Consider the following 12,216-nt stretch of genomic DNA (forward strand, 5'->3'; position numbering starts at 1 on the left):
GTTATCCCGAAATAGCATTCTGCATGTATTAAAGGCATGTATTTCAAAATACATTTGAAATAATGGGTTTCTTATTCCGGCTTTCTGCAAACCTCGTTGCACGAGAATTAAGGAGATGCTAGAATAGTGATTTATTTCAAAATTAGCACTGTATAGACCACCAAATATTGAAATTAGCTATTTCAAAATAAACTACCTAATTTGCATAGCTCAAATTGCATAGCTTATTTTGAAGCATGAGCTACTGTGTAGACGTACCCATATATACCAGTTCCCCAAAATGTAAAGTAATAGTAAAAGGCGTTTCTGTAGCCCCTTAACCTCAACTGCCCATAAATTCAGTCTCTTGCATTCATTCTTAGTGAACCAGCTGCCATTCCCTTCCTCTTTGCTGTTTTCCCTATCCTCACTAGTAAATGAGTCTGTATTTTAAAACCCCCAGACTCCTACCCCTTTTCTCAGCATATTTTGTCACATAACGTGACAGCCATATGTTTTTCTCCCTCTCTAATAGAGCAAATCGGATATCCTCAAATATCTTACTCTTTCCTGTCTACTGCAGATAGGGCATTGTGCAGAGTAGGCATTGAGTTTAACTTTCTGATCTGAGAATTAGTGTTCCAGGAGTAGCATCTTGGTACTGTTTTCTATCTGAAACCTGATCACATCATTCATTTTCACCCTCTATTCAGAGTTCTGATCAGGGATCCTAGCACAACATAGCCCTAATCTCCACTCGAAAAATTTATCTTGGAAATACTTTAAAATATTTTCCCTCTCTTGGTTGATGTGCATCTTACGTTCCTCTTCCCCCCCACCCCAAAGTGCTCCAAATCAACTTTGTGAGGTGGTGGCATGCAAGTTCAACTATTATAGTTACTTCTGCATTTTATAGGAGTATATAATGATCAAGTGCCCATTTGGGCACATCTCACTTGCACAAACGGGCTGACAGCTGCCTCAGCTAGTGAATATCCTTTAGTTTTCTACTGTGCTTTCTTTTTCTCTCCCAGATAATCTGTTCTGGAAGTATCTTCTCCCCATTGTCCCAAAACAGGGATCCATTTGTGGAAAAACTCTTTCAGAAACACTTGGAAAATATTTTAAATTCTCTGTATTTAGTTAATTCCTTTTTTGGCCAGAAGTGAAAGTAGTGGCCCGTAAAATTCGACATCATTTCTCCAAAATATGTGCTGACTTACTTTTCCTTTTCTCCCTTTATTCAGACTTGTTTGAAGCACTTTCAGAGCTCATTATTTTGACAGCAAGCCACTGTTTACATGGAAAGGAGATCAGAAGCTTACTCAGTGAGAAGGTGGCACAACTGTATGCTGATCTGGATGGAGGATTTACTCATGCAGCTTGGCTTTTGCCAGGTTGGCTACCTTTACCTAGCTTCAGGTAACAAAGATAAATTAAATAAGATGTATTTAAGAAATGATACTTGTTTTCAGCTCTTAGAATATGTGTTAAATAAATGTGAATTTTAAATAAAAATGGAATGCAAGGATATTTCCTGTAGGGGAGTTGATCACAGTACTGTTCATTTTGTACCCTCAACTAGAAATTAGGAAGACTGTTGCTTTTAATTGACATCTAAAAGCATAAGAATTGTAGAATGCCTAAAAGCATAACACATACTGAATATCTAAATGTTATTTTGACAAATACCAAGTACAGTAAACTTCTGATAATCAGGCACCTTTAGGACCCAGAGGGTGCCGGATTATCAGATATGCTGGACTATCAGAAGAGGAGGTTATGAGGGGTCTGGGGTGGGGTGGGGGGGATGCCACCCCAGACCCCTCATAGCCCTCCTTCCCATAGTCCGGCTCTGCCCCAGATGTCCCTGATTCAGTCGCTGCTAGTCAGTTTCAGCAGCGGCTGATTTGGGGACGCCTGCAGCAGAGCAGCCGGAGTGCTGCCGGGTTGGTCCGGTAGCGCTGACCCTGCGAGACCAACCCGGCAGCACCCCAGCTGCTCTTGGGGACACCTGGGGCAGAGCAGCTGGGGTGCTGCTGGGTTGGTCCCGCAGCGCCTCTCCTCAGTGCTACTGGACCAACCCAGCAGCCCTGCAGCTGCTCTGTTTCAGGTGTCCCCAAGTCAGCTGCTGCTGAAACTGATCAGGGGCTGACTCCAGGAAGCCCGAGGCAGAGATGCTCTGCCTCGGGCTTCCCGGAGTCAGCTGCTGATCAGTTTCAGCAGCCGCTGAATCAGGACGCCTGGGGCAGAGAAGTTGGGAGGCTGCCGGATTGGTCCCACAGTGCCGAGGAGCGGCGCTACTGGACCAATCCGGCAGCTGGAGTCAGCTGCTGATCAGTATCATCAGTGGCTGGATCGGGGACAACTGGGGTGCTGCCGGGTTGGTCCTGCAGCCCCGAGGGGCAGCGCAACGGGATATACCCGGAGGCACTCCAGCTGCTCTGCCTCCAGCTTCCCCGATTCAGCTGCTGGTCAGTTTTGGCAGCGGCTGAATCGGGGAAGCTGGGGGCAGAGCAGCTCCAATGGTCCGGCTGCCCGGAGCACTTCCAGGTTCCTGATGGTGCCGGACCATCGGAGTTTTACTGTACCCTAAATTGGAGCCAAAGCATTAAGAATGTAGATTTGGGAGTTTCCAAACATGTTAATTTGACATAACCGAACTGCCTAAATTTAGAAGATGTAATTAAATATACACTGATTTAGTTCAAAGTAGTTTTTGAAGCTTTGTTTGTTTTCACAAAGCAAATAACTTTCATGTAAGATATTAATTATATTGGGTCTGATCCTTCAAGTTCTGCATAAGCATATGGGTTTGCATCAGGTCTTAAATTCTTACCTATTAAAACTTTAGAATTAAAGTGGCTACCACAAATAATTAACATGATACAACAAAAGTTTTGTTATCTGACATGTTGGGAGAGTGGTGGTGGGGGTGTGTTAGTCAGTCAAATATTCTGTTTATTTAAGAGTTCCAACTGAGGCAGTGGTACAGACCCAGGTCTGGGACCAGAAATCAGAGGTTCAGAGTGCAGGAAGGGGATCCGGAATGGGGCAGGGGATTGTTATAGGAGATGACGGCTCTGGCTGGGGGTCAGGGATGAGGGGTTTAGAGTACAGGAAGGGGTTTCAGGATGGGGCCAAGGGGTTTGGCATACAGGAGGAGATATGAGGTTCAGGAGGGAGTGTGGGGGTGTGTGTATGGGGGGATGGGTCAGACCTGGAATTTGTATGTGGGAGGGGTTTGAGTGCTTCATCTGGACAACATATCTTGGGCAGCTCCCAGAGAGTGGCATCAGCCTTCCCCCGCCCCCCTCCCCCTTGGGTCCTCAGTACTATCAGGGACTGATCTTGCTGGTGCAATCTAGGGATATTAAAATGTTTAATTAAGGAACTGTAACAGCTGAAATTTTCATTGGTTACATAGTTACATGTGAGGTGGCATTCGGCTCCCACCTGTTCCTCCTGGAGCCCTCCGCTGTTGCCTCAGATACAGAGGGAGAAGTGCAGGGCAGCAGGCAGCTCCCTGGAAAGTAGTGCGTGTCGGGTGCCTGCATGTAACCATGAAGGTCAACTGATATCACAGTTAACACTTTCACCATCTCTAGTGTTACCCATCTCATCCTTCTGTCCTGGGGGAGGAATGTGTGGTACTAGCCACAGTGGTGTTGCCAAACTGGATGTGTCAGCCTCTATCCCTGAGGACTATAAAGTGTTCTAGGATGTTTAGGGTGGAAGCTGCAGCCCTGGAAATACCCACCAAGGAGATTTGGGACATGCTGCACAAGGTTCTTGACATCCATCACTCCTATATCTCCTTTGATGTATGCATTTTGTTCTTCCTGGATAGGACTAAATCCTTCCAAATTTTGCCCAGATTAATCCTGGTCTATGCTGAGGGACTTAAAAGGCCAGGCCATATCTCACAGAGAATATCAGTCTGGTTTGTTCAGTGTATCTGGACATGTTTACAGTTAGTTTATCTGTAGCCACCCAACAAGGTGCAAGCACACTCCAGTTGGGCCCATACTGTCAATATGGCGTTGCTGCCGAACTTCCCCATTCAGACTTTTCAAGGAAGCAACCTTAAACCTCAGTGCACGCTTTTGTTGATAATTTCTATAGTCTGCTCCTTGACCATGGTTTTGGTTAGTTTATGAAATATGTTCACGAGATCAAATAACCAATGTCATTCATGTTTATTGCTCTAAGTCAATAATGTAAAGAGAAGAAGTTTTCTATACCATGGCTGGGCAATAAGTGCCAAATGCACATTCCCGGCCAAAGGGAGCTGCGGGAAGTGGTGTCCCAGTCCACACTTCTTTCCACAGTTCCCATTGGCCAGAAATGGAGATTTGCAGCCAATGGGAGCTGCAGATGGCCACACTTGCATATGCGCAAGTAATTAGAGTGGGCCGCTTACTGCCCACCCCGTTATGTTATCTGTCCCTGGGAAGTCATCTTGTGCAGTGATGTAACATGCTCCTTATGTGGAAAATGTGCTCACAGAGTTACATATTTCCGATGGCAGTATTTGTATGATAATTTACAGGTTACATATATCTTTTACACATCACTAAGGGTATGTCTACACTGCATGGGTATTTCAGGATATTAGAGGCATCCTGAAATAGCTACCCCGCGTTTACACAAGCCACCCGTTATTTCAAAATATTTTTCGAAATAATGGGCGTGCTATTTTATCCCGGTAAACCTCATTGCACGAGGGATAAGGGATGGCTCAAAATAGCAAATTATTTTGAAATTTGGTGCTGTGTAGATGTGCCAAATTTCAAAAAAAGCTACTTCAAAATAGTCGAGATAAGATACGCAATTTGCGTATATTATTTCGAGTTTAGGGTGCTGTGTTGTAGATGCACCATAAAATCCAACCCATTAATTTGCTCCAATTCCTAACCTGTTTTATTTCTTTTCTTTGTTTTGATACAGTAATTCCTCATTTAACACTATAGATATAGTCCAGAAAATGATCGTGTTAAGTGAAAACATGTTATGCGGAGTCAATTTTCCCATTGAAAATAATGGAAAAGGTTGGGGTTGCGTTTCAAGCAGTGGTGTCTGTTGGGACCGGGACATAAGGTTGGGGGAGAAAGGGAACTGGATTACAGCAAGGAGGGGAAGTGTTTGGCTCTGGGGAAGGGAAAGGGGAGGAGAGGAGAGGGGAGGGGGATTGAGTTAGGAGTATGCCCCTATGACAGGTCTGCTGGAACCCGCACTGCGTCCGGCGAGGGGGGGGTTTCCGGGGAACAGGCGTGGCAAGCGGTGAACCCTCCGCCGCTTTGCAGGGAGGCAGGTGAAACCCCGCACAGCTGCCGGCAATGGGCCGGCTGGGGAAATTGTGTTATTCCGGGGACGGTCGTGTAATTAAAAAAACGTTCCTTAAAAAAAAATCGTGCTATTGTGAAAACGTGTTAAGCAGGCATGTGTTAAATGAGGAATTACTGTACTAGCATTCCTGGTACTGGTCCATGAAGGTGCTTCCCTAAATTCCACTAAGCCATGGAAATAATATAATTTGATTTTTGACAAGTTTTTATCTGCTTATGCCAAATGCTTGCTTGAGGAAAATGCAAGCTCAGGTATTGCACAATACTTAGCTTAAATGAACAGGGTCATCAGAGAGATCAGTTTTGGCTACATCACTTTTGCGATATTTGTGCTCATTTGCAGAGTGAGTTGAGGCATCTCATAACAGCTGTCTCGAGCCCATCTTCTTTAGCTCGATGGAGCCTGAACAAATCTTCCAAGTTGTATCTTCCTTTGTGGATCTGGTGTGCACATAGTACTATCATGTATGCCTTATCCACACCCTCATCTTGGAATTCCTTCATGCAAGTGTGCCTATCAGATCACATATCTATTTGCTCTGGACTGGTTCTGCTCCTTAAAATGGTATATAAGTTTACTATGAACTGGTTAATTATAATTGGATAGTAAATGACTGACATGTCATTTGAAATATTACTTTTAAAGAGTAGTGAAAACTGTGTAAGTATTTTTATTTTAACAATCTTTTGGATTTTTAATGATTATTTGCAAAGAAAAATTCTGCACATTTGATAAGTATTTACAGCCTTTTGTGTGTTTGATTTTATACAGATTCTAATAAAAATGCTTTGAATTACAGGCGTAGAGACAGAGCACATAGAGAAATAAAGAACATTTTCTATAAAGTAATCCAAAAACGCAGGCAGTCTGGGGAGAGGGAGGATGACATGCTCCAAACATTGATGAATGTTACCTATAAGTAAGTGAAATTGTTGAATGCTTGCCGTTCAGAAGTGTAAAGAGGAACAGCTTAGTATTTTAATAGCAGAGGCTTCATTTATCAAAATTTTTCCAAGTCCTTGCATTATTTTCATCACCCATTCCATCCTTCTCGTATCTATTCTTTGGGATTTGTCTTTCTCTCCTTTTATGCAACTTTCTCTAGGTTTTTGGGGAGAACACCTCTTTCCATGCCATTGTGATGAGGATGTGTGGAATTTAAGCCTTTTTACTACCTCCCTCTAGCGGCTGAAGGATTTCAAAAGCTTCAGGGGGTAGCTGAGTTAGTCTATACAGGATAAACTTAAAAAACAACAAATAGTCTGGTAGTACATTAAAGACTAACAAAACATGTAGATGGTATCATGAGCTTTTGTGGGCACAGCCCACTTCTTCAGATGACCAGAGTGTTGGACGTCCAACACTGGTCATCTGAAGAAGTGGGCTGTGCCCACGAAAGCTCATGATACCATCTACATGTTTTGTTAGTCTTTAAAGTACTACCAGACTATTTGAAGGTTTTCAGTTTGAATAGGCGCAGACTGTGTGAAGCATCAGAACTGTCGATTTCTTAAAATCAAGATTTGATTTTAAAATAGAAAGAAAAATCAGACTAAAATAAAATAAGTTTTGCATAACATATTCCATCTGAATACAGTGCAATGCTAAGGGAGGTTGGCTTCCTTATCTTAATTATAGAGAAGATGTTTCATGGCTAAAAAACAAATCCCTTCCCTCCTATCATAGGCAGCCTGAAAGCCTTGTTTTCCATGTCACTCAGCCTACTTACTGATTCTTAGGATAAGGAACTCTAATTCCTCTAGATGAAGTCACCTCAACCTTTCCATAATGCAAATTTGACCAGGGGTCTCTTCCAGAGATGATATGCCACAGTTGGTTTGGTGATCCCGAAGCAAGTAACGTTGTCTTCTAGTCATCTCTGGAAAGCTCCCCAGTCGTCTTCTCTTTAAGAGCCCTCTTGAGAGTTCAATTTCTGAATATTAGTCAAAGGGATTTTTTAAAAATTAGCATTTCCATTACGTGCTGCTGCAGTTAGTACCCCTGCTGCATTAAGGATGTTAAATTTAGATTAATGGACGCTTGCATGTTTCAAAGGTGGAAGCACCGCGGGGTGCATGGGGCCAGTGGAGGACTCAAGCAGTCCCCCTGTACGCTCCCTGCGCTCCCTTTTTTTGAAATGTATTGCTTTGAGTCCTCCACTGGCCCCATGCGCCCTGCTACATTTTAAAGGCAGAAGCGCTGCCAGTTCCCTGCTGCACCTCTGCCCCTCCGCACAGAGACAGTGATGGGGGCAACCAGCTTTTGAGCCTGCTCCCCTGCCCCCTTGCTGCCTTTCTTTGAGAGAGGCTCCAAGGGGGGAGGGTGGGCTGCGACTATTTGACTCAACTGTCTGATAAGCATATGCTTCTTGGATAGTCGACTACTCGCTAACATCCCTGCGCTGCATGCCTCCAATTTCTCTGTTGCCCTCAAATAGCTTTTGAAACCTTTCAGCAGTTTCTCTTACTGTGAAATATATATTGATAGTTCTCACACCTCTGTTCTCTATAGAAAGAGAAAAAAACCTGTTCATTGATGAGTCAATAAAAAAATAGATATTAGACTTCAGTGTGGACTTCCCAGGTTCATTACTAGCTATGTTTTAAGTTTAGATCCAAAAGTTTGGAGGTAATTTGTTACAGATGCTTAGCCAAGTTTTGGAGGCTTTCCAGCAGCTGTCAGAGAACTATTGCTTTTCTGTATTATGGCAACCCTTCTCTCTAGCTCCTTGCTATGTCATCTCTCTTCTTTCCTCTGAATCTGCTGCTCCTCTTAACTGGAGGGAAGGGGAAAAACACTTAATGTAAATGTAACTACGATCAAATACTTAACATGGTGTATGACATTCTATCTGGATATCTAAAGCTTGAATGTATTTATTTTCTTAATCTAGGGATAGCCGTCCGTTGACAGATGATGAGATTGCAGGAATGCTTATTGGGTTGTTGTTAGCAGGCCAGCATACATCTTCTACCACCAGTGCTTGGCTTGGCTTTTTTTTAGCAAGAGACAAATCGATACAGGAACAATGCTATGCAGAACAGAAAGCAGTTGGTGGAGAAGACTTGAAGCCTCTAAATTATGAGCAGGTGTGTGTTACATAACTCTTCCATGCTACCTTTAAATTTTTGCAAATTAATTTATAAAAGTGTTTAAGCTGTTAATTAAATACTCTTGCAATTACAGCATCTCTGCCAAAAATATGTTAATGCTCATGTCTTTGAGCTTGTAGCAGAGAGGAAGCTGTTTTAGTCTATATCTGCAAAAACCTTGCAAGGAGTCCTGTTGCACCCTAAAAACTAGCAGATTTATTTGAGCATAAGCTTTTGTTAGCAAAAACTCTCACTTTGTTAGATGCATAGAGTGGAAATTAGATATTTGTGTCCTTTTCTTCTTTTGTGTGCAGCTTGTAGTTCAGTCTCTACACAAAAGAAGAAATGGATAAAAAGCAGACCTCAAGAACAGTAACATACAAAAAACAGCGAACACTTGGACACTCAGTAACAGATTGAAAAGTGGCCATCCTTCAACTAAAAAAATCTTCAAAAACAGACTTCAAGGAGAAAGTGCAGAGCTGCAATTCATTTGTAAACTTAACACTATTAATCTGGCTCGGAGGGTTAGCTGTGTAAGTCTGTAACTAAAAAAATCTTAAAACACAACAATGGTCCTGTAGCACCTTAGAGACTAACCAAAATACTATTTATATATCATAAGCTTTTGTGGGCACTACCCACTTCTTCAGATGACAAACATCTGAAGAAGTGGGTTGTGGTCACAAAAGTTCATGATGCTATTTTTGTGTTTTGGTAAGTCTCTAAGGTTTTTGCAGAAGAAGCTACGTATTTGCATATCTTCTTCCGATTCTTTTTGCATAAGACGTTTTGCCATTGTGTAGCCCTGTGTAGACGAGGCCAAATGTCGGAAAAAACCCCTCTTTCACAAGACCCTGTAAACAATGATTTATGAGGAAAAGGGGTCTTGCAAAAGAGGTGTTTTTCTCCAACATTTGGCCCCGTCTATATGGGGCCAAATAGAGGCAAAACCTCTTCCACAAAAAGAATCGGAAGAAGATATGCAAATGCGAGCGTGATTTATATAGCTTCTTCCGCCAAAAAAAGGCAGTGTAGCTGTAACTTAAGGTGCTACGAGACCATTGTTGTGTTAAGTTTTTTCACTATTAATCTGAGTTTGAATAGGGACTGAGACTGGGTGGCTCACTATAAAATCAATTTTTCCTCTTTTTATATTCACACCTCCTCATCAACTTGTAAGGAGTGGGCCACATCCACCCTAACCCAATAGGCATTGTTAGCATTGATCTTCCACTTGATAAGGTAACTCCTTTCCTTTCATATGCTAGTATATTTATGTCTTGCCTCTAATTTCTACTCCATGTATCTGACAGTGTTTTTTTGCCTACAAAAAGCTTGTGCCCAAATAAATCTATTACTCCTTAAGGTGCCACAGGACTCCTTGTTATCTTTGAACTCGGAGAATGAAAACAAGTTTTGGTGGTAATTTGTAATATCACAGACTAGATAGTGGAATCTTTTATTAAAATTAATTAAATGAAGAGCAGGAACGGTATCTAGTGAAGGATATATTTGGAATTATGTATTTAAAATAGGAGCATGAGTTTCCAGATGTAAAGACACTGCTTCATGAATGTTAAATATTCTTAAATCCATAAGAAAATGGATAAAGTTTACTGTACAGGCAGTCCCCCGGGTTACATCAATCCGTCTTAAGACGGATCCCTAGTTACGAATGGGGAGGGAGAGGAGCGCAGCTAGTGCGGGGTGCCTCCCCCACTGTTGCTGCTTCCCGCCCCCCCAGCAGACCAGGGAGACACGGAGCGGCTTTTCTTGCCGCGGAGGACGCGGGCGGCGGGACGGCCGAGACGCGCTGTGGTCCCGCTGCCCATGTCCTTCGTGGAGAGAAAAGCCGCTCCGCATCTCCCTGGTCTGTTAGCGCTATGAGACCAACCTGGCAGCACCCCAACTGCTCTGCTCCCAGCTTCCCCGATTCAGCTGCTGGTCAGTTTCAGCAGCAGGTGAATGGGGGATGCCTGTCTGGCTGCCCCAGCACTTCTGGGTTCCTGATGGTGCCGGACCATCAGGAGTCCCGGAGCATTGGATGCCGGACTAATGGAGTTTTACTGTATCTTGTTAGCGTCACGTGAAATTAACAAGTCCCTTCCAGCCTGGCAGAGGTGAAGCTGAAAAATTACCCAGTGGTGTGGGTGGGCAAGAACGGGGAGAAGCAGGACAGAAAGGAAGAGGGGATAAGCCCCAACCCCACAACGTGGCTGGAGCGGAGCAGGGTAAGCCCCAAGGGGATGGGTCTGGTTGCAAAGTAGGTGAGTGGACAATGAGGACCCACCTGTGGCTAAACTCCTGTTCCCAACACAGAATTTTTCTTTAAAATTGATCCTGTGGATAAATTCTCTCACACACCTCACAGGAAGGGATTTCCATTTTCTGCTCAGCAGAATACAACAGCTTTGATTGTATCAATATTTCACTGTGCTCTGCAATGACTATTGATTACACTTAATACCCATTTCACTGAACCATCTGTAGCAAATTCTATTTGGAACAGTAATATGCATTGAATAAACTTTTTTTAGTTATAAAAAACCAAAGATTCTGACTATTAAATGAATAACTGGGATCTTTCAGGTACCCCAAAAGGAAGATTTGGATATAGCATGAAACACTGAAACTTATGATCAATTTTTAATTAAAATATCAACCAAAAAACCTTCATATCAAAACAGTATGTTTTTTTTCTTAGAATAAGGAAGTTGTATGAGAATCAGGGTCTTTTCCACCTAACTCCAGCTCTCCCCCGCCCCCCCTCAAAATATGTACCAGTTCCGACTTACATACAAATTTAACTTAAGAACAAACCTACTGTCCCTATCTTGTTCGTAACCCGGGGACTGCCTGTATTTGCAGCTGAAGGATCTGAACATGCTGGACCGCTGTCTAAAAGAAACTTTAAGGCTGAGACCTCCTATTATGACCATGATGAGAATGGCCAGAACTCCCCAGGTGAGCATGTTTGTTGACTCTATCTTGATCAGTGCTGTGACTAATGTAAATTAATTGTAACTCTGTAGTAGATAGGGAATGACACGGTCAGGCTACATTTACACCGCAACATTTTTTTGCGCAAAAACTCATGGAGTGTCCTCACTTCAAGCGCATTTGCGCAAGTAAATTTACAGTGACTCAACAGAACAGAGAGGATTTTTGTGGTATAGGGACTCCTCTTTCTACGATGAATAACTCCTTTTTGCACAAGAGCTCTGTGTGGATGGGAAACGGGTTTTTTTGCACAAAAACAGCCTATCGAAGCACAGCTGTCCTAGTGTCCATTCTGTTAATGGCAATCAGAGGTTTATTGTGAGCTAGTGTCCATGCAGTCTGGATGTTCTCTTGAGCAAAAGTGCATTGCTTTTCCGATGCGGTTTTGCGTTGTGGATGTGCTCTTGTGCAAAAAGTTTTTGCAGAAGATCTCTTCCACAAAAGGCTTCTTGCGCAAGAATCCTGCAATGTAGACATAGCCTCATAAAGGATACAATCCAAACTAGGTTTGCAATTTAGCAGATGTGCCACCAACAATGAGATTAATAAATTGTGTCTAGAGCTACACAGTTTGCAAGATTAATTAACAGAGAATAGGAGGACTGGAATATGATGGTTTGAGCTTATTTCTCTCAGACCAGGGAAAATGCAGAGTTTAGGAGAGAAGTAGTGGTATTTTGTATCTCCACAAATCACTGATCTGTGGGTCTGTTATGCACTTTCCTTGTCAGGACATAAAGGTCAGGATTTCCCCTGGCCTTGACACTTGTGAACATGATGTAATGTTTTTTTG

The 12,216-nt window shown here is 42.9% G+C and overlaps 1 protein-coding gene across 1 annotated transcript in view; it reads left to right on the forward strand.

Annotated features, from left to right (window-relative positions):
* Positions 1-12,216, forward strand: part of CYP51A1 (cytochrome P450 family 51 subfamily A member 1) — a 34,919-nt gene that overhangs the window by 16,059 nt on the left and 6,644 nt on the right. The window contains exons 5-8 of the mRNA XM_075922395.1: positions 1,227-1,401; positions 6,128-6,247; positions 8,222-8,417; positions 11,292-11,387. Of these exons, the coding sequence (XP_075778510.1) occupies positions 1,227-1,401; positions 6,128-6,247; positions 8,222-8,417; positions 11,292-11,387 (587 nt within the window). The remainder of the gene's footprint in view (positions 1-1,226; positions 1,402-6,127; positions 6,248-8,221; positions 8,418-11,291; positions 11,388-12,216) is intronic.

This window comes from Pelodiscus sinensis, chromosome 2 (assembly GCF_049634645.1).
Source record: "Pelodiscus sinensis isolate JC-2024 chromosome 2, ASM4963464v1, whole genome shotgun sequence".
Lineage (NCBI taxonomy): Eukaryota > Metazoa > Chordata > Testudines > Trionychidae > Pelodiscus > Pelodiscus sinensis.